Below are 24,123 nucleotides of genomic sequence, written 5' to 3'. Positions count from 1 at the left end.
TAAGGGCAGGCGCGCCCTAGTGCCACCACGACCAGTTTTAGCATTGCAACAAATGGAGCGACGTGCACTAAGCCAAGTGTGACTCGCTGGTTGAATTTTTTTGAATTTGGTCGTCCCCGACCCAGCGGTCATTGCGGCCAGAAATTACACATATTGTAATGGCGTGCCACGCACTGACTCCGACTTCACTCCGACTGAACAAGTGGTGAATGTGTTTTGCTATCGTGGTCGTGCTCTGGTCGGAAGGTGTACGACAGAGATCTGTGGTGGTCGTGGTCGCGCTAGTGTGCGCCTGCCCTATGAGGAGGATTTTGACCCCAATCTGGTTAATATCCATGATGGATAAGAATTATATATCAGATTAATATCCAAGTTGGATATTCTATGGATGGCTTTTGGTGGCAACTTTGATACTATGTGGATGTTCATTCAGTATTGTTGGATGAAAATTAGATATTAGGTAATATCCAAGTTGGATATTATATAGATGGCATTTGGCGGCAACTTCGGATATTATGTGGATATCCAAGCAATATTGTTGGATGAAAATTGGATATTGTTTGGATATTATAGATATTTTATGGATATTGTATAGATATCAATTGCTACTAGGGAGGGGATTAAACCCCCACCCAGAGCTCAGAGAAATTTTTAAGTTTCATCCATTTTACTTATTTGGTTCAGTGTTACTTATAGAATAGAGCTAGGATTTATCAAAGATCCCTTGGAAAGCCGTAAAACTCACCATTTTGAACCATTATTTTTCAAATTTTTCTGGAGGGGGGCACCCACAACTCCTGCTTACCCTAGTGGGTATGCAATACCCCCACACCCAAAAGTATTAGTTGCGCCTAAAATCCCCCCTAGCCTTAATTCCTAGCTGCACCCCTGATCCACCACACACAATAGAAAATTTGGACAGATTCTCACTTTGGTGTCTACAAAATGGTTTGTGCATCAATGTTTCTAAGTGCAATTGTATTTCATTTAGCAAATCGATGTCACCTAATATCAATTATTATACTCTCGATAATAAGGTATTAACTAATGCAGAAAAAATTAAAGACCTTGGAGTCTTATTTGATAATAAGCTTAGTTTTAACTTTCATCTTGACTATGTCGTAAAGAAATCAATGAAAAGCCTTGGCCTTGTGATTAGGAATTCAAGGAATTTTCACATTGATATTATAGGGCATTTATACACTACTTAAATACGTCCGATAATTAAATATGCTTCTATTGTGTGGTGGCCATACAAGAGTGCACAACTCAAACGTATTGAGAGATTTCAGCACAAATTACTTAGGTATGTTAATTTCAAAATCAAGGGATTCTCTCTTGACGTTAATTATGGGGTAATACTTTCTATGCTTCAATTAGATACTTTATACCATAGAAGAGTTAAGGCTGATTTAATATTTTTGTATAAACTTCTAAATAATAGAACTGTTTCTCCAGATCTTCTTGGTGCTGTAAATCTAAGAGCCCATCTCATAATACAAGGAATAACCTAGTGTTTTCGAACAACTACCACAGGACTTCTTAGGGTCATGGTGCCCCAATTGAAAGAATATTGAGGAATTTTCATCTCTTTGGAAGTTCACTGGATGTATTTAACTCTTCAATTACCCAAATTAGGAATTTAAAGATTGTTTGCTATAAAGAATGTGACATCTGTCTATGATGTTTTTTTTTGTTTTTATGCATTTTATTGTGATATACATATTGTATTTTATATTGATACTTGAGAATGTTTAGATAATTGTATTTTATAATGTGTTTATGTGTTGTTCTACTGTGTCTTATAACATCTGTTGATGCTATGGTACTGATTTGTTTATTATTTTTATAATGTGTTTATATGGTAATATGGGCATTTTGCCTGTTAAAGCAAATAAATAAATAAATAAATAATAGAGATGAGTTCACTTAAGTTGCCATTCTCGCCGCTCACAGAAGAGCGATTTGTATTTCAAGGGAAAGTAAGCAATAATTTGGGTTGTTAACCAAAATTTATATTTACGATGAAATGCTGATAAAGTAGCAGCATTAATAATGCTTCTAAGGAACATGCAGAGACCTTCTGTACATAGCATCTTTAGTTTTGGTAATAGTATCTTGCGCTGCCTCAATGAGGGTGCAAGATTCTCCGTTCCAAAAACCTTCCTAACCTCCCTGGGGAATTCCTCATGCTTGTAATGTCGAGACAATTGTATAAACCTGTTTCAAAATTTTATACAATTTATACAATTGCCATGGCAATTGTATAAATTGTATAAAATTTTGAAACAGGTTTATACAATTTTTTCATTGGGGCTAATTCCTTCCCGGCGGATAGTGCTGGGTGAAAAAATCCTTTGAATTGTCCAATATGCTTCTGAAGCGTCAACTAGCGAGGCATAAGACTTTCCTCTCTCCTGTCACCAGTATGTTTGTGATAAACTCAAATTTCAGGGAACCAAGTTGATGCCAGAAATTCTACCCGAGGGAGATCCTTTTGCTCTTACCATAAAGATTTCCCCACCAGAGACATTCATTGAAGAAGATTACTTTGTCATAGCTGTAATGTGCAAAGGCCCATATTTAGAGCCATTGTATAGGGGTTATTTATCCCCACAAAAATGATACCCAGGGGTTTGCAGTCACTATGGGAAACCTATTGTAAGTATTAAGAATAATTGGATGATCCTGCTCTCATTATCATTCTGACAACATTTTCGAAAACCAATTAAATAGCATCCGAAGTGATGGTATAATGGGGTGGTTTGCTATTATTTTTTTATTGCCTAAATCGAAAGATTATTACTCCTGGAGTGCATATTTCACACTTTTAGATTTTTTTAATGACGATATCTATTTTTCGCAATTTAATCAAAAGTGAAAATTTTCAAGTGCGCCAAAATGCAATGGCTAAGTATAAATTCTGGGAAAAGCCTGTGTGACATCTAGCTGTTGATTTGTGATGCCACCTGGGTGCGAGGCTATGAATAATGCTGCTACGATGCAGGCTGCTTGCTGCCGAGCATGGCGGTAGCATAGAGTACAATGTGTTCAAAGAGAAACAATTTTGTTCCCTGCATGACGTTAGATTCCATATTCCCCATCTTGGTTACTTATTCCATCTCACAGGATTGTAATAACTTTATCATGGCCTAAAATACATTCAACATTCACTCATGTTATTTATTGTTCATTCAATTTTGAGAAGAGAATAACATAACATGCATAATAAATTTCAACATTTATTGACAAAACTCACACACTCTCTTGACAAAGATTCATCTGCATAATTTTCTGATTTCATTCTGGATAAATTAATAAAGAGCTGTTAAATTAGGAGAATTATAACATTTGGAGTATTTGTGATTCCCTCTCTAGGGAATACTTTAGTTACTGACAGAAATATGTAAACCATAAATATAAAATAACGCAACATCAAAGTTTGATATAAAAGTGCTGAGCAATAGCACAACCAGTGAAAAATTATCTCTGTTATACCATGCAGTTGAATCCTACACTATGCCCTATTCAAGACAATAACAATTGGATTTATAGGTACTATGCCAGTGGCATGTTTTACATGGGGTCACATTAGATGATTATGGAGTACATTATATATTAAGCATTAATGCCTGACATAGAAGGGGTCTGGGTGTTAAAATTTTTTGATTTTTTAGCCTAAAATGTTTCATTCTTAAAAAGGAACTATATTTTTAACAACCAAATAAAATACATGAATAGTAGCATATGGATAGCGAGTGTGTGAGTGAATAATGGTTCATGGGTTTAGCTAAATATGTTAAAGAAATTTAATATCACAGATCAAGAGTAATTTTTCATTCTACTTTTCCAGTTATGTATTTTTATGATGATTCTCAAAAGCAGCTCTCATTGATAATGAAGAAGGACTTTCTACAACCATATAGATGTAACAATACAGTGTAGAACATGAGATCTTGAAAATTGATGATATGAAAAATGTTAAATAATAATGTAAATGGTCATGAGTATGAACTTCAAAGATGACATGCTTCCATCATGCTCCAATGTACAGCAAAATGATAACACTACAAGTAAAACAATTTCTTCAAAACTACAAACACAAATTATCATAAATGACAGGAAACAAACCAGGTATTCATGTCCATAAAAATAGTCTTTTGCACTCCTACTTTCACATGGGTGGGTGTTTTTTAATAAGCCTTGGCATTTACATGATTTGAAGGGAGACACACTAGATTGTGGGATGTATAATACATAACACCCTGTTCTTCTCAGTACACTGGGGATAAGTCAAGAGATAAATTTTTAATGGCATTGTTTCGTTTTGTGCGTGACGTCTTGATAATGTGTAGGACCATTGTTTTGCAGTCATGACAGACATTCATTTGCAGTCCCTTCAGCTTTTCTGCTTGTGGAATCCCAACTGGTCTCCCCAGTGTTTTAGACCTAGTGAGCCTACCTCTGAAAAAGAAAAAAATGGAATTTAACAACAAATTAAAACAGTGGTCCAATGTCAATTATGATGAAAAACATGGCCAAGTTGGCTTTGAGGCAAAGTACTGGGGGAAACAGCGTATAGGCCCTCCTGATACCCAACATTCCCCTGCAATGATCAAGTGTTTATTATTGTCATTGGCAAAACAGCCCTTGGATTTGGAGGATGAAATTCTTCCCTTCTTTCCAAATGAATAAACCACTGGTTTCTATTCCAGCGAAGGGATTTCGGTACCAAGAAATCCACCAGGTATGCCAACTTGATCAAGAAATAGCTTACCAACTTAATTATTCCTTCTTTCCAAATATTATCGACCATTTCTAACAGAAAGTGAAAGATGACAATGCATGCTTTATTTACAAGAAATTGTGATCAAGATGTAGCTAACCTAGGTTGATAATCATCCTTTCAAAATATTATCACCTCCATCAACCTGAAAGTGCTATGGGAAATACAACAATGGTTAATTGAAAAACCTATAACTTTGCAGTATATGGACTTAAATTAATTCGTTTAAGATTCACTTTATCTTTACCACCACATTCTAACATGCAGAGCCCAAAAATGTGAATATAACACCAGGCGGTGGCGTAACTTGGAATATGCTTTGGAGAGATATGGGAGAGCCTGGGGAGGAGTGTTTGCACCTTTGCAGGGCACGAGCACCTTCCCTGACTCCTTAGTCACAGGTCGGTATTCAATGACTCATCTCACTGCCATGACATTTATAAATGATCTTTAACTTTAACACATTCAATGCGGTCCCGATTTTCAGTAAAGTCGCCAAAATTGGCCGTAAAAATAAGAAAGAAAAATAGATGGAGGTTTCCGCCCCATACCTTCCGTTTACAAACGGTGCACACGGTTCAAAAGAGGGAAGCTTGCTGAAGGCCATACACACAATTGGAAGAGGATATTAGTCATGTACGGAGGCGGAGAAAGGGCTCCTGGCCCGACCAGCAGAGCAAGTCAATTGATCTATATCTCTGCTTGGACGTATCTCGGCTTGGACGGGACCACATTAATTGACGTGCTCCGCAATGAATGTGTAAAGCAGGCACAATTATTATTGGTCAAAACCAGACAGTAGTTTTAAATAATTTTTTTATTTCTCTGAGGCTTTGAGGGGGGACGTATTCCCATCATCCCCCCATAGTTATGCCACCACTTCCAGGTACCAATAGAAAATGACAAACTGAAGACAGGAAATAAAGGAATTTAAAGGATCAGTTAAGTGAGTCCCATTCGTTACAGAGTATCAGGATCCAAGGGGGGTCCTCTGAGGGTTACAATGCACTGGGGCCAGGACCCGGTAATTCAACTGATACGCCCGCGCACCCAGGGAGGGGAGTAGAATGGGAAGGAAAAAGGAAAGAGGCGCCGCTGCGATAGGATCCCAATGACGCCTCCAGGGTAAGGGTAGGAATGGAAGGACTGGATAGGGTAATACCCACGTCACTATGAAAGTGACCAGGGCCCACTACTAGCAAAACCATATTTTAATGTGCCAACGATTTTGGAAGATTTTTCTATAAAAAAGAAAAACCCGAAGATCAAATCATTGGAACCCATCCGTTACAGTTAAAAAACTTTAATGAGTCCCACACTCCTTACCTCCTCTGCAATGGTGTCGAAGTATGCTTCATTGAAGAGGACTGGGAACTTGCAGCCGATCCGTTTTGCAGGATGTGGGGGTTATTGGATGGTGGGGCTTCAGCTCCATCGCCGCACTTCCTTTCGCCTGTGTCTCGATCAGCCGAGGAGGATGAGACAGAGTGGGGCATGACGGCAGCGGCATTTGCGGAGGGCGGTCGATTGCTGTGTGGCTGGTGCTGAGGGGAATTGCTCAGGGGAGAGCGGGGAAGGTTAGGGGAGGAGGGGGCACTGCCAACGGAGCTGCGGAGCAGGAGTCCTTGTGGAAGCTCCGTGACAAGCAGCCGATTGACTAACGATCGAGGGAAAGAAGTAGTAGATGTGGAGGAAGGGCCTGCCTTCCCACTGACTTCCTCTTCGTCCTCATCCTCTTCTTCCTCAGGAGACAGGTTTGGACTCAGAGCAAAAACTGGCACTCGAGAAAAGTGCTCAGTGGGGATGCGCATCTAGAATAAATATGGCAGGAGTACATCAGATAATGCCGTTCATAGGCTCACCAAAATTCAGCCTAACAACCATATTTACACTAATCCAAGACAATACTTTTTCCCATGATGGACTCCCCTAAGAATATTAGTGTTTTTTTCCAAAAATTGGAAATACAATCCTTGACTCTTGCGTTATCTGGGTACTTAAATACATCTGGGTACATATATAAATGAATTGCCTAATACAAAATTATACATGCATGCTAGAATGCATAATTTCATCTGTTTTCAGCAAAGAGGCAAATTAAAAAATGCATCATTGAAATTAAGTTTTTCCATTCAATATTGTTGAAAATATTTTTTTATCTATCTTGGGGCACAATTAAAAGAGGGGATAAGTCAGAGTTCAGTCCCTCTTACATTAATGCAAATATGCATTGTATCACCACACACTAACTCATACTTGAGATAGGTGTGGAATATTAGCTTTATAACAAGGCATTTATGACCTACTCAAATACCATCAATGGCTTAAAATAACATCAATAAGTTCATACATAATTTCTTTATGGACAAAATTCATACCTCATAGATCCCTAGGGCTCATTTTCCAATAGTTTATTGCCAAATATTATGAAGAAAAATAAACCTATACATATTTTTAAAATTTTGATTTATAGCAGCCATATTGAGATATTGATGGCAAAGTATCCAAGTTATTAACCATTTAAAAGAAAGAGACTTAAATAATTGTTGATACCACTCGCTGCATCCATCCCAATTGCATTTAACATTATGTAGCATTCAGGTTCTATGACTTTCCTGTGAGGTAACTGGGTACCAAAACAGATCTCTGATTACATCTCAATCTCTTCAAATTGGAGGCAACTCACCACATCTCTTTTCAAATATGTATAAGAGGCAGGAGGACTTTCAGGAGGAGAAAATTCTTCTCCTGAAAATAAACTTTCTTTACCCTGAATGAAATTTGTACATTAAATTTTAATGGAATTTCCAAGGTTAACCAAGGTTTCTGATAGTCTAGACATTGATGGTAATTGATGTTGATGATAAGAAAATGTCAGCTTCTTCATTTCATTCTAGCATTCTAAACAGGGAAATTAAAATGTGGCTTATCACAGCTGTTCGCAATTAAAAGAGAACAAAACTTACTTTTGAATAGCATTTGGCACAAACAGTTCGTTTGCACATTTTGCACTTCTGCCCCCATGGTCCAAATATGCTAAATCTTGTTTTCAAGCACAAGAAGCACACCTGGAATAAACAATATTAGGCCTCACTTAATTATATGACAGCATATAAGTGCATGAAAAATCTATCAAAAAAATAAGAATAAAACATTAAAACATATGAAGGTAACACAAAAATCTTTCAATTCTCTCAAGAACGAGCAAATTAAATCATTGGCCAGAATTTAATAGTACCGGCATTAGTCTAAATGCAACCCTTGGCAGAGTCAATGTGAGCTAAAACTTGAAAATTTCTGTGCGTATGCAATGCAATTTTCAAGTAGCATAAGTGAATGCTTTAAAAAAACAAGTGAGTTCTTAAAATACATTCACACATCCAAGTAAACTTGAAACAGTCCTTGTCAGCAAGTGGGTAAAATAATTCTGTTTTACAAAGGGAATACTAATAGAAATAATAAGCCCGGTGTACCGTTGCATTAAAATGCAATAATCACACTGCTTTTCCACCTGACTTTATTTTTTATAAAGATAGCGGAAAACATCGAAGGAGTGTGAAACTCGGATAATCTGTGACACGAATGATTCGCAGCCCGATAATCAGGAGTGCCGTACTTATAAAATCCACGTAATGGATTGAATTATAGTTACATGTGCAATAGATGATAAGTCAAGCAAGGTAGGGCATTCACATTTCAAAGATGTGCTACGTATATGTTATTAAAATTTAAGAGAGGGTAGGGTAACATCAGATTTTGGGCAGGGTGTGAAACATCAAGCTTGGAGAGATTTCCACCCATACATTTACGTCTTTGTGGGAGGAAATATTTTAGCTCATAACTTTGTGGTATTGTGTGGTAACAATGTTAATGTCGACGATGGGAGAATAACAAAGAGTCAAACGATAACGGACAACAAAGCTATATTTGGACAATTGTTGTTGATGGAGCGGAACAGAAAATAGAATATGGTTGCGAAAAGAGTGGTGTTTGAGTGTGCGTGTCATCGCTCCCGATGTTTTCGCCTGAAGAACTTATAAATTTTGTTGGCAATCTCTGTGAAAATCAAATAAATTAGTACAGTAATAAAACATGTCGTCAATCATAGTCTTCGTGGTGAGTACCTTTCATAGACAAATGTGTTTGCAATTCATGATAACTAAATTTGAAAAGTTGCAGAATGTGTAGTCGCCCCCGATTTACTCCATAATATTTGTGTGTTAATTCGATGTGTTTAATATTTATGTGTAAATTCGATTTGTGATTAATATTTATGTGTAAATTAAATTTGATAAGTAACAGAGAATAGGGAAACGTAGTAGTGGATCAAATTTGATTAATCGTAGAAGATATTCGCAAAATTTATTTTGATAAATCAAATTACACCATGGGCGAGCAGCAAACATACCTTCCTCTTCTCCACATCTTCCTTGACGTGGCCTTCAACTGGGAGACTCTCGAGTTCAGCCTTAGTCAAAACACTTCGAATATGAACAATTTCTTCTAAGGTGAGAGTCAAGCACTCCATAGCCTGCTGGCAATGTTTCTGAAAAAAACAAAAACAACACTAATTATTGATGAAAGAACAATTAACTGAGCCAAAAATTTGAAAGAAAGGATAGAAAGTATTACAGTGTTGTGGGATAACATATTATCAGGGGCGTACAGTACACAGTTGCTTTACGTCTTGCACGAAGCATATTTCTTAATGACGTGAACAAAAATTTTGGCAATAAAAGTGACTTTGTGACATATTGGCCAAAGTGCATGTATTTTATTGCAGTGAATTATTAAATTAGGTAATTCAAACAATAAGTGATAGCCATTTTAATAAAAAGTCTTAACCACAAGGCAAGATCAAGATATTCTAAATCAGCCAAATTGAAATTTAAATAAGATGTGCAACAACACAAACATAAAAGGTGAAAGAAAACACAGAATAGAAAACATTATCAATGGCAGACACACCCATACATGCAAAACCACAAGGAAAAAAAAAACACAAAAAGAACACTTTGTCTCATACAGGGCATATTCACAAGTGGTATGCATAAAAAAAATTAGTTTGTCCCATAAATAATAATATAATTAAGACATGCCTATTGGAAATTGAGGTTTTGAAAATGAAACTATAGCAATATGGAGAATGTATTGCTGAACAGTTTCAGGGTGGTTCTTATATTTCCTATTAGATTTTCAACTTCTGCAAGAGATGATACTTAGGATTGTTCTGATTTCCAGAGGGAGTGAGAGAAAGAAGGATGTCAGGGAATGCCATTGCTCCCTTTCACTGCCCCCTGCAGGATATAATGTCTAGTTTATAGCAGATATAATAGGCACATCTACAGTGAGTAGATGGCTCACAGTGCACCATTGAGATTTTGGGGAAGGGGTCCCGTAACGCTACAATTGGTTGGGGGGGGGGGGACTAAAATAAAACTACACAATATAGGTAATAATTTACAAAAAATACCAATGAAGTGGACAAAAAACAGTACCCTCTACAATTAGAAGGAAACACAAACAATAAGTTTGGGAGGGGAGGAGTTGTCTATTTTTTTAAGGAGTTTTAGTCTTTAGATTTGGGGGAGTTCCATGTAAAGCAAATGAGGAGGAGTGGGAAGTTGAGCGCATATCAGACATCTTTGATATTATCTCAATTTTATTGCAGCAAATGAGACCATCAAAAGTGAAATGGAGTATTTGCAATGGAGTGGAATTGGAATAAAGGAAAGGGAGAAGGTGAAATTTTACCACACTAGCTGGATGATTAATTGTTAGAAAGACTCAAATTATAAATTGGGTTGATTGGGTAAGATAAATTATAGATTGGGTTGATGGTATAACTTAGGTAAAAAGGAGACACAATTTAAAATTTGGAAGAATCAACTTGAACACAATCTACTTTAACACACACACACACACACACACTCATAAATAGATATCTGTTGCCATACCTTTTCACTATTGTACCCAAATTGTATTTCTAAGGGGAATTTAACACCAAAATTTTACGGATGAGTGCTCGGGGAAAAATTTCACCAAAAAGCAACTCGAGAAAACTATGTGCAAGGAAACACTACAAAAAGTGGAATCTTCATACACACTCTATGGAAAATTATCAACTTAGTTGTCTCTAGAGATGTTTCCCAATAGATAAACCTAAGCCATTATTTTCAATAAGAATTGAGATGGGTGACACACACAGTCATTGTTTAAAATGAGAAAATTCTCCAGGATTGTAACAAATTACAGTGCCAACAATGAGTTTTATATTGTCCGTAGCAGCCAAAACCTTGCCATTGACATCCACTTCGGTAGGAGCCAAAAAAAGTCATTTTTATGACACATAAATGACAAATTCTGGTAGGAAATACATATTTTTATGATATATAATTTGAAAAATAATGGTTTGAAAACATACCTTATCATACCTTTGATCAGTGCAAGATAACAATCCACTGAGTCACCATGGACAAAAAGCAGGCACTTGCCTCGAGAAAAAACAGCTGATACAAACAATCTTGGATGCCCTGTTTTCACATTACCTAACTTTGAGTCCAACTCGTAGTAGATTATTATTAATGGCTCACTTACTCCTCAGCGTGCATAACATGTTGCCTTGATACCAGGAAAAAAAGGGACAACTTCCAAATATGTGCAAGGAAATATGATATATGTGTTACAAGGCAAGGGAATATGAGGTACCTAGTAGCTAGGGAAGATTTTGAAATGGCTTGCATCACCTTGTTCCCCTGGTGCATACGCAACACAACATACAGTTACATCAGTTACTTGCAGGGTAGGTGAGCCATAACCAAGCTAATACCATTTGCATTCAAGGTGAAACAATGTGAAAATTAGTTACATAGAATGTTGTTCGCATCACAACTAACCAAATCATCCATACATGCATTTTCAAACACTATGTGCATTGTCTATACATATTAATAATGATAATTTTAGTAGCTAATGTTTAACTATCTATTTCAACCTCAAAACTAAGAAATCTAAGCATCTTTTTCTTGTGTATTTTTTCAATAACTGGGGCAATTATCTAAACAAAATCTGCAAAGCTTATATACTTAAAAATGAAAACAAAATTTACCTTGCTTGCCATCACTATAAAATGCTTATCTATCAATTAATTCTATGAATAATAAAAACATATTAATGAAGAACAGCTGACAAAGGTTTATTTAAATGGAGACAACTCAATACCACTTATAAAATTTTTTATGCATCTCATAATGATCCCACTTGGTCAAATTCATCGATAAATACATTTCACGCAAGTTTTATATGAGCAAATTTTAGAATTTCTACACAATTTAAGTATGCACACACAGTAAAACTTTTAGGATTTCACCTAGACTCAAATCTAAATTGGACTGCACACATTTCAGAGATCACAAAAAAACTCTCAAAATCACTGTACGTATTGAGGAACTAAGCTTTCTAATCCCTTCAGAACATCTCAAGTCCATTTACTATGCTCTTTTCAACAGTCACTTGAGTTATGGGCTAGAGATCTGGGGTAATGCTCCAGCTACAAAATCTGTTTTTCAGTTACAGAAAAAAGCCATAAGAATAATAACTCATTCTCCCTCTACAGAACATTGTAGGCCATTATTCAGGAAACTGAACATACTCACTATCTACAGTCTGTATGTATATAGAGTACTTGTACATACAAAAGACAATCTCGAGTCTTTCACAATTAGATCCGACATACATGACCACGACACTAGAAGAAAGAATCACCTATTTGCAGGTCAAATGAGACTAAATATAACACAAAATTCCTTCTCAAACAGGGGTATTAAGCTCTTCAATCACTTACCCACGTCTGCAAGACGAAGCAACAGTACTAAATTTAAATCTGTTGTACACTCCTGGCTAGCATCTACAGCACTGTACTCCGTAAATGAGTTTTTTACTCAGGAAGCAGATATGGTTTTCTGAATAATCCTGTTCTTTATTTAAGTATGCAAACTGTAATTATATGTATGTAACACTGAACTGACGAGGTCAAGTGTAAATTATTTACTTAACGACCAATAAATCTATTATTATTATTGCTATTATTATCTATATTATGGTTACTGTGAAATATACAAAATGAAAACGGTTGTTAGTTCTTTTACAGCAAGCATGGAAAGTTAATTTCCAAATAAGAAAATTATTAGACAGTACTTTTCTGCCAACTTCATCCGAAATATTAATTTAAAGTTTTTAATAAATAGTTATTTACCCAGTTTTCCTTTTCCCATTCACTCTCTGCAAATCTGCATCTGCTTACAGTGCCCTATGAAGTAAATTTCAATACATTCGCTAACATAATATGATCATAAAATGACTATAATATTTTATTGGAAAAATAAAAAGACTCATCAGGGCCATCAAAAAGATAATGCATACATTCAATGATTATAATAATATTATCTAGGGTGAATAGCAAGTATCTATCCACTATTTAACACAAAAATTTATAAAAACATTAAATTCTAGCAGTTGAACAATAAAAATAGTACATACAAAGAACTTTATTGCTAAAAGATGCTGAATTCCATCTAAGAAAAGTTCACTTAGAAAATATGAGCTAAACCGTAAACTATTTAAGTACCTTTTTAGGCATGATGACATAATCAAATGAAAAAAATGGAACATTTATGGCTTGAAAATCTCCCCTTAAAACTACTACATTACATATCCTTTATCAAGAATCATTAGGTGTCATCGGCAAGTTTGAGGGTGAGTATTATTTATTCATAAGAAGAGAATGATTGATTGATTTAGTGAGCAATGAGGGAGCCTTACGGAGAGTGAAATAGAAGTTCAATGAAAACCTTTGAAAGAAGATTGGCAGATATCATAGGACATCATGGCTGGGTGAGCGAAATTATCAATGGACCAGTTGACTGCAAGAAAGGTCCTCAATAAAGGAATAGAATGTGAGAAGAAGAATATGAGAGAAGGAGAGATAAAATATAGAAGTGTGAAAAGATTGACATGAAGTGGAGGCCTATGTCAAACTACTCTTAAGGATTGCTGACCATTGGCAATGATGAGTTATTGAATATTACTGCTCAACTTTCATCTGTAGAGCATTTTCATAATTTATTCACCAAACCTATGGGTGGCCTCAGGAGGCTTTGGGAGGAGTGACGACTTTAAAATGATGTAAGTGATCATAATTAAATCAACTCATTATTCCCCATTACTGCTACATTCCCATACTAATATAGTGACAATATCATTTGAAATTCAACCACGAAGAAAGTAGGGCCAAGTTTAAAATTGTCTAAGATCATTCAAATCAAGGGTATCCACTAAAAAAATATGTGAACGTTGGAAATTGCTATGAAAAAATACAGAGTGATTTTGAAAGTATGACCTACGAGATGATGACCCAAATTAAAGAAGAATGAATACTGAAGAAATGCCATGATCCTATTCCAATTACAATTTGTTCAAGATATTGTTTAAGATGGATCAAAATACATGATCATGACTCTCTCCAAGTAACACATGACACAATTAAAGTTAATATGAGTTATTTTTTTCTATACAAATCTGTGATAGTAAATGAATCATGGAACTAATCATTGCATTAAAATAAAAAAATCCACACATTGGATAGAAACTGATTTTTTAGGGGCGAACAAAGGTAGAGACAATTATGATGGCAAAGGTGATAATGTCTGCGTTTCGGGAAGTGAAAAAATTTTGAGGAGTAATTTTTTTGAAAAATTAAAATATAAGTAGACAATTTTCTGGCCATGAAGGTAGCATTGATGCAAAACTTAACGGAAACACACTTATAGATATGCACAACAAATATGCAATTAGAAAATCCATTTTTTCCTCCCTCTTGAAAAACTCGAAAGCTTTACTTGGGGGAAGGCTTTTCTTCTGGAAGAACAATACAGAGGTAGGTAATTGAGAAAGAGAAACTATTGGATAATATACATCGATAAAAAAAATGATATCAGTCATAATACTCAATAAGGTACTTAATTCACTCTAAAAACAGTAAATAATTGAGACCCATAGGTACTCAAGTTTAAAATGACTACAATAATTATGGTAAGTCTAAAGATAGAAATGCATACAGAGGTTTAAACCAAGCACATGCAATGGAGTTTTCTAGGTGATTTTTTTTCAATTAAGTAACACTAACAAGCCATACCAATTCTGAAGTGAATTACATTGAGGGATATATCACTGCACGCCTCTGATAATATTTACTAAACACCACATTGGAACACCAACAGAAGAATTTCCAGGAGAGAATATGCCGACAGGAACACAGTGATTAAAAATTGACAAAAAACGCTTAATACAAGATAATCAGGGCATGAAAGAGGCCTTTTAAGATTTTAAAGACAAGAATGGCCATTTGCTGGTGATTTACTAACCGATTGCAGGAATTCGTCTTGCAGTGAGATTCTGGAGCAAGAAAGCTCTGGTGGCAAAGAGCTCAGGTTGTTTTCACTGTCAAAACTCAGCGCCGAAGCTGCCGATGCTGCTGACGAAGACGAAGACGTTGAAATGGTAGAATTTGCAGTGGAGTTTGGTCTTAGGTGAGGCTGGTTTAAGCTGTCACGTTCACAGCCAAGTATGGAATGCCTGCGGTTCAAAATCACTGACCTCCTTGTGGGACATTGCGTTGCAAGATCATAGGCTGCGCAAGAGAAAGGAGGTAAATAAAATATGTCAGCGGGAAGAAATACTTAGGACACATGATACAAATAGGAGCTAACCACTAAAGAGTAACCGAGTAAACTGGTACTAATTCATTGAGGATAGACTATAATTATTCTTCATTGTGGCTCTCAGAATTTTCAGCACTGCTATGTAGCAGTGCTGAAAGTTCTGCTTTAAGTAAGCAATAATTTTAATTACAATGAGTATACGATTCAATAAAGTGAGGTTAAACAATCACTGGAAAAATTACAATAATAGAATTCTAATGTTCACATTGTAGAGATACCTTTAAACTTGAAAATTTATGTTCAGCCGAAATTTGCCTATCCTCAATGTAAATTAGTATTCAATTGAGCAGCTAACATTGTCTAACATTTACAAGTTACTAAATAAAAAATGACACAATTTTAAAACAGGCAAAATGATACAACACGTATATAGCAATGTTAATAGATAAATTGCATTATGAAATAAGAAGTTGATTAAAAGAAGTTGATCATTTACAGTTTGAGAAATAGACACAAAAAGCAAAAGTAGATACCTAACCTCTAAGTAGTGCACCATGCATGCAATGAGATGTTTAATGATATAGGCACATCTTTCATTTTTTTAAACCAACAGTTATCCTGCACAAAATTTAAAGCCACTGGTAATTATATTACGTAGAGGATTGATCAATCTACCAGTAGAGTTTAAACAACTGGATAAGTAATATCAAAATATTAACGGAGAAGCAAGCATTAACTTCCATCAATCAAGAAACAGGTGATTTATGGAGCAGACACTGCAAATCAAATACTTTATAGCATTCTCAAATTCTCCCACAAATGCTTACTGCAATGCAGAAACGTAGTAGACAAATAATTGAAAGTATGGAATTATGTATTTGTAAAATCTATCATAACTTCCAGATATTTTAAGAATAGTATGAAAGTCATTCATACGACTTGCAATAAATGACTCAATAAAATTTTATACCATTATTTCAATTAACAGGTAATTATTTCAAGGCAACATGTAAGGACAACTTATTTGATATTTACTAGTGAATCCTGGCATTAAGTTTTTACGGGAGAAAATTTCATTAACTCAAGTTTGACGGAACATTAGGCGGAGTATGAGTTTAATGATAGCAAATTAAAGGCATTTATTTTATGGGATGTATTAGAAATAGCAATGGATGGTGGTGAAAATGTTTATAATTAACCAAAGTTATTCCTCATATGAATTTATTTTTGTAGGATTATTTACACCAAAGGTTAGCCATTGATTAATCTTCAATGCCACAGTTTATATGATGGGAATCTAAGATAAAACTATTGTACCTACTAATATATTTTAAACGATGCAGTTATTAAAATGCAAAGCCCTTTTAACATTACTAAGCTCAGTAAAGGAAATGCAAACGGTGAGTATGACTGAAATATCGAGGTTGTGCTCAAAGTTGGGTACTTCAACTATTTCATTCAGTTTGCAGAATACACCTGAAAGTGCATATCTATGGAGTAGTACTGGAATGCAGTCAGTGCCATACACCCAGGCTCACTCTGGTTGGATATGCCTATATTTAATGATGCTACAAAAAGTACTAAGCTGAAAGTTTTGATGGAAAGGTGATCAATTCTTTTTCATGGGAATATTAAAGGATTTTAATTCCTCAAAGTAATCACAAATCATTTTCACTACATGTTCAAAATTAATTTTGAACATGTAGTGAAGATTGGACCTGCTTATCATTTAAAGGATTGCTAATGATATTCTGTTAAATGCAAAAAAACTTGGGTTCGACTGTATCACTGCACCGAAAAAATCCACTAACAATGAAAATAAAGCCATAACCTTATAAGAGAAAAATAAATAACGTGGATATTTTTAAATATTGAAAATAAAATACCAGAAGGTAATTAAAAAATAATTGTTTGACAAACGAAGTGCAAAGAGAAATTATCATGCAATGCACATTTAGAAAAAAATACATCCAATATGGAAGGTAACTCACAAATTGCCAGAAGAGTTATGCACTGAATGGGAGAAATGACATAATGACACATGGAGAACTAGAGTGCTAACTTCTGAGTTTAATTACAGAGACCGATATTACCTAAGAAAGCTTGAGTTAAAATATTTAAATAAAACAAAAAAACTTAGTGCTTAGGGCCCACACACATTCCCACCTCAAGCAATGAGGAATACTGATCTTCAGCATAATATAATGATGAACAGAAAATATGCGCATGAATTATTTCAAACTGTATTTAAAACATGCTTCGAACAGGGTAAAAAAGCCACTATATCTAAAAACTCAAAATATCAAATGCATTTTTTCAAGGCTTTCGTTGGGATGATAAAATAAAAATAATATACTGCGATCGACTAACTTCGAATTTTGTCACACAAGACTACGGTTTCTAACACTCGCGATTTACATTGCACATAATGGCTATTATTCAAGGGAAACTATGGATGGTTAGGAGCCACATCTATGAATATTAGTTGCTGCTAGGAAGCCATTCATTGTTCGAGGGAGAGCTGATCACATGCACCGACATTGGTTAAGTACCGCATCTCACACTGTGGCACATGCTTATGCTAGAGGCCAACCAATTATCAGCAACATCAAGAGAATATGAAATTAGGGGGTGCGTGTTGGTCTGGGCCAATTCTGCCCCCTATAATCTTCCTACACTCAAGAATACGACGGTTTCGTTCGGCCAACGAGGCAGATGTGCCAGGGATGTTGGTGGTATCTGTCTTGGTTATCGAAGGGATACCTGTCCGTCGCCAAGGTGTGGGCTGTGTTCTTCCTTTGCCCTCAGTCTTCCCTGCTTTGACTTCTATTCCATCCACTTGGCCCTCCCTTCCAAATCCAGAGTGATCACTCAAGTCTGTATCTAGTGGAGAGTCCAACACCTGTCGAATAATCTCATCCTCGTCGTCTTCATCATAGTCCTCCTGGAAAATGAACAACAGATATGAAAATAATCTTTCTTTCAAGAACAATGAGGATACTTCTAAAATACCATGCATACATATGACTTCGGAAACTAATTTTCAGCTATTGTACATGTTTAATATGTTCAAGGCAAATGGTGAATGTTAAGACAATACTGAAACATGATCAATGTTGAGTTAGGAGAAACAATGGTGATTTCAAAATCAATGTTAATGAGAATGATACACGATCCCCTATGAAAAAATTGTATAAACCTGTTTCAAAATTTTATACAATTTATACAATTGCCATGGCAATGTAACAAACTTATACATTGCCATGGCAATTGTATAAATTGTATAAAATTTTGAAACAGGTTTATACAATTGCCATGGCAATGTATAAGATTGTATAAAATTTTGAAACAGGTTTATACAATTTTTTCATAGGGGATTATTTCATCACTAAATTTTTAATAATGATGGTAGAAATAAGGATGGCTTATTATAACATTAACTGTGGCTAACAAGCCAGGGGGATCGACTTGAAGGAGCAAAATAATACCAAAAAGGAATCCTAAGCATAGTATGAGTTAAAACTGCAGTATATATTTGCAAGATGCTTTGAAGGCTCAAACTTGAGAAAGCTAATTAAATGTTACCTCACTCACGATACCATTAATAAACTCAATCCAAATTGATATTCAGTGCACTGAAATTTTAGAAGCATTGGCTATGCAAGCTAGTAGTTTTTACTCTCGAAGTTCAAACGAGTGTTCGAAAAGTAGCAACAACCACAAAGAGTACAATGATCAGCAGTATATCACAAAGAGGCAGCAGGAGTTCTCTGGCATTTCACGCAATAGGTAGAATGGTGTTGGACCACAATATGAACAAAATCCTACCTAGCAAGACTTTGCTCAAATTTAAAGATGGATCATGAAGCCAATTGGTCCACAAAATCTTATAAACCAAATAATTTTAAAAATATACATAATTCACCATGGAAAAAGTACACTCAATTGCAAGGAGGTTAAGGTGATAAGTGGTGGTGTGAAAAGGAAGTAGTATCATTGGACTTCACCAACACACATTCACTTGTGAACCTTGGAGTGTTTATGAGAGAAAGGACGATAAAATAACAAGTAGCTTGAAGTATACAATGTGAGAATCACTCAACCCTGATTGAATTCGGCTGTCCCCTGAGATAAAGAGGCCTATCGCAAGCATTTTTTCGCAGTTTTTTTTCCAGATTTTTACACAATCACGTTATAAACAAAAGCACACTGAAATTCTCCCACTGGCGGGCACATATATGCATTCCCGAGAAAGAGGGAGTGAGTTTAATGGATTACCGCAACACGTTACCGGTCGGTGCGGTGTTGAATAAATCGAGAGAAACAAAACACTCGTTCATGTCTTCTTCCCACACGAGAATCGTCACCGAATCCAAATCATTACCGCAACGTCGAGAGAGACAAAAGAAGGCAAGGGTCGTTACCGGAACATGCTGATGTTTCTCCGAGCTCCTTCCGCAATTAGGACACGCGGGAAAAACAGAGCATCGAAGATGGGTGGCCGAGGATCGCTCCAGAGACGGAAAATTCCGCAAAAGCCTGGCCGACAAGAAAGGGCAAGCCACACACAATTACAGAAGAAAAGGCGGTGGTGGTGCGCAGATGGGTTGCTCTTGAGGGGGTGACAAAGACAAGGGGGAGTGTCTGTGGTAGGTAGACTCGGAGGGTTGGGGAGAGACAAGAGGACAGAGGAAGGCACATGATAGCGGAGGAGGAGAAGACGTACTTATCCATAGCAGAGGCCAGCCTCGGCGATTCTCTCCACCCACATCCCGCCACGCACCTTGACACGACAGACGTGACTCCCACCATGAGGAGGGAGGAATAACCACCACTCCCCCACATCAAAAAACCCTCGATTCACCCCACAACAAATGAAAAAAAAGAATAGAATCCCAACCCAACCCTACCCACCCCGACCCTTCCTTCTTCTTACTCCTCCCTCCCACTACGTCCTGCGCCCAACCAGCCGGCGGCGAAAAAGGCTTTTCGTTGAAACTCCTCCGTTGAGACGCGGCGCCGTCGATACGGAAAGGCAGAGGGGACAGGGGGGGGATTGGGGGAGGGTGGTTGGTGGGTGGGGGTGGAAGGGTTCGGGAGGGCACGTGAAAGGGGGCAAAGTCCGCCCGACGCCGCTGCCGCACCTGGACCCTGCACGCATGCGCCGATTCCAGGATATCAACCCCTCCTCTCCCTCTCCTCTCCCCCCCCCCAGACAACCCAACGACAAGAACCACACTCCCTCTCCGCGTCTCCCCTTTACCTACTCCTACTACTACTCCTACCCCGATCCTACCCCACGACACTCCTACCCTTGCCCACCCTCTCTAGTTACCAAATCGAATCCTTATATCACTCACTCGTTCGCTCGGTGCTTCAACCCGAAGGCTGGTTTGCACAGGTGGGGGTAGAGCTCGATGTACTCATCGGTCGTCGCCGATTACATTTATAAATGACACTTTAGATGAGAAATTTGAAAAAAATTACTAAGCATGATTATTTGATTTTAATTTAATTATAATGATCGAACCATAACCAATCACTCACTCACTCGGTGCTTCAACCCGAAGGTTGATTCGGATTGGTGAGGGTAGAGCTCGACCCATACTTACATAGGCTTCTTCATTTCCCATTTTCTCTAATTTTGCTTCAATGCAATGTTTTTTTCGATAGATGGGGGTAGATAAGTGATTTATTACTCAAGCCCCAATTGAATATCACATTTCATTTTAGCACAAATAATTTGTCAAATTAATTGCAACTAGTAATATTATTTCTAGTTTACCTACTAATTACCTCTTTAGATTCATAATCCGTTACCCAGAAAAAGTGCTCAGGCTAGAATGCTACGCTTAGCACATTCGTGGATTAGGAAGTGGACCGACGATATCTCGTATCTTGCAAGCGTTGAGCAATGAAACCTCAAGGAGAGAAAAAGTAGCAAATCCAGAGGTCTGCTAAGGAGTGCGCATCATATTAGCAACTCCCCACGGATTTCGTGACGAAAATCCCTCACCACTCTCACACATCGAGTCGACAGCCTTGGGTGATCAATTGCACGCCACTTTACACCACCAGAGCGGGCGGCGCGGCGGCGAACTACCTTTGACAGCAACTCTAACCCCTTTTGACAACGGCAGGCGCGAGTTTTACTGCGCGCATTTACTGCTAGCTGGTTCACAGACCGATTAATAATAGCAGAGGCATGATTCTTTCCTCTGAATATTCCCTTTCCTGTCAACTATACACATAGCTAGAGTAAAATCTCTGAACTATAATTTCCATAGGGTTACGGCGTACTAACTTCATCATCATTTCGTTAATATTACTGTTCTTTAATTTTAACGGGAGATAAATATTCATCAATTTATTTTAAAATGTTTTGTATAAATTATGCTTAATACTATTGGAGCATTGCTAATTTAGTGCAATATGACTGAAATTTCTATTTCAACCGCTAAGAACATCGGTATCAATTTTTAACATCTTTTCACCCAAGAGCCACATTAGCGAACTGAGAAGTATTGGAAAAGATTTATAATCACCCACAGCAGGCCATAACTCCCGTCTTCTTGCAAATTGCTACTCATGAAACTTAACTACACGCCATTCCATCGCTTCAAAACACTCGGTATTCACTCTTCAACAAACATTTCATTACTGCGAGTGTTATCGCTAACAACCAGTCCACCTAAGATGCCAAAATTGAATTCCTTTCGAGGAAATATTCTCCTGGAGTGCAATTATAGAGGTCTCATGCAGTGAATTACGATTCGCCGCAATTATGTGAGCATCAAATAAAGGTTCGCTACGAAAATTACGAAACGAGCGATCTAATTATAATGACGAGGTAGAAGGCACAGAATAAAAATGATCAATTTCGCGTTTGCTCGAAAGAGAGTTCAATTAGCATGATAAATGAACATGGATAGCTACTTATTCATGGTCCAATTAGGGATGGTGGATGTTACCGTATTGGAGAGACTTTAAAAAAAAAAAAAAACTACTCAACAGTCAAGGAATCCTCTGACCTAGAGACGCCTGAAAAGTCACGGAATTTCGTCAAAAGGAAAAGAGCTATGCCAGAACACCAGAGATATTCCAACATCATAAAGATGGTCGACCTGAAATTAATACAACTATCCTAAAATATGATCTTCGTCCGCCATGCTGACATTCCTTTTTTTGAACATTTAAATCCTGCCGCGTGAACGGCGGTGAAATTCGTATTGATTGCCATGGGTGAAAATTCTTCTGGACCGGGAAACGAAGCACGGACCTTTGGATTCCGGGTCAATGGGCAGACCACTACGCTATCCTACATGTTCCTACGTTCCCATGGAAATTTGGTGGTATTCGGCGATACTTTGTGGATTTTGCGGAAAATTTTGATTAATAAAATTTAAACTTTGTTTTTGGATGAATAAAATTTAAACTTCGTTTTTCCACAAAATGTTTATCAAAACACGACCGAGGTTTCGACGGTTAATGTCATCGCCAGAATATGATGTTAACCGTCGAATTAATAAAAATTCTGTGTAAAAAAAGTTTAAATTTTATTCATAAAAAAACAAAAAAAATCCAATGGAAATTTTACCAGGGTTCACAGTATTAGATGTTTTGATTATTTTTTCTATGGCAATTGATAAGAATTAATCCTTATTTTTAAGGATTCTAATAAATTATTGCATTTGGAAACTAGAAAAAGTTTCCGATAGCACTGGAATAATGGGTCAGTAGGGCGTAATTCGGATATGGCCTCAGCTGTCGGTCGCCTACTCCAAATACCATACGATGGGTTATCGCCAATCAGTTTGCGTGCGAGCATTCTTCTTCTTCTTTTCGGGTGGCGACCGAAATTAAAAAAAAGAGACGGCGCACCCGAATGTATCTGACGCATTGCAATCAGGCTCACGCATCGCCCGCGACACCTGTTGAATATTTCTACGCGCCGGAATTCCTACGCCATGCCGCGACGAACGAATTTGTCGATTCGATCCGGTTACCGGCATCGATTCTCGGCCCCAGGTCGCGTATTTGGTTCTCACGATCAAATGTTTCATTTTCATGGAATTATTTTCAAAAGCCGTCAAAGATTTTCATTAGATTACCGCGAAACCTGCCTAAAATAGCATAATAAGTTATACCACAAGCGATTGGATTCAAGAGAGAACTTTTTATTACATCAGCTTAACAAACACTGCTTGGACGAATATTAAAAAGCCACTTGTCTGCGTGCATAAGATCTTAAAGCGCATTATTGCTCAGAGGTATTGTATACCACCAAGGCGCCGCGGAAGGTGATGAGCAAAGTATGATGTGGAAAGTGAAACTAATTTTAAAGAGCAAGAAAAAACTTTCAATAAAAAAATAAAAAAATACTCACCATCAACTTGGAGAAGTCGACTTTAATGAGACGCCTGGTGCTAGTCAGCGATGTTTCAGCTGGCTCGACCTCTTTCGTGAACATGAAGCTTTGATCCACGGACACTAGAGAAAGAAAGAGAAAAAAAAATCATTAAAAATGAAATAAAAACAGCAGACGATAATTATAACCACAACCAGAACATTTTTGGGGCAAAAGAATAAATTTTAGGGCACGAGGTGCAATACTACTAA

The 24,123-nt window shown here is 37.0% G+C and overlaps 1 protein-coding gene across 3 annotated transcripts in view; it reads right to left on the bottom strand.

Annotated features, from left to right (window-relative positions):
- Positions 1-3,229: 3,229 nt before the first annotated feature.
- Positions 3,230-24,123, bottom strand: part of LOC124156330 (protein spire homolog 1) — a 582,796-nt gene continuing 561,902 nt past the window's right edge. The window contains exons 9-16 of one of the 3 annotated variants that reach the window (XM_046530818.1): positions 23,891-23,994; positions 18,181-18,448; positions 15,208-15,473; positions 13,041-13,094; positions 9,195-9,332; positions 7,753-7,854; positions 6,113-6,597; positions 3,230-4,464 (exon numbers count right to left, since the gene is read on the bottom strand). In XM_046530818.1, the coding sequence (XP_046386774.1) occupies positions 4,275-4,464; positions 6,113-6,597; positions 7,753-7,854; positions 9,195-9,332; positions 13,041-13,094; positions 15,208-15,473; positions 18,181-18,448; positions 23,891-23,994 (1,607 nt within the window). In that variant the 3' untranslated portion in view covers positions 3,230-4,274. The remainder of the gene's footprint in view (positions 4,465-6,112; positions 6,598-7,752; positions 7,855-9,194; positions 9,333-13,040; positions 13,095-15,207; positions 15,474-18,180; positions 18,449-23,890; positions 23,995-24,123) is intronic. The other 2 variants (XM_046530821.1, XM_046530820.1) reach the window with 2 other exon arrangements.

This window comes from Ischnura elegans, chromosome 3 (genome assembly GCF_921293095.1).
Source record: "Ischnura elegans chromosome 3, ioIscEleg1.1, whole genome shotgun sequence".
NCBI classification, from domain to species: Eukaryota; Metazoa; Arthropoda; class Insecta; order Odonata; family Coenagrionidae; genus Ischnura; species Ischnura elegans.
Note: the sequence above shows the minus strand (reverse complement) of the source record. Positions and strands in the feature narration are given on the sequence as shown.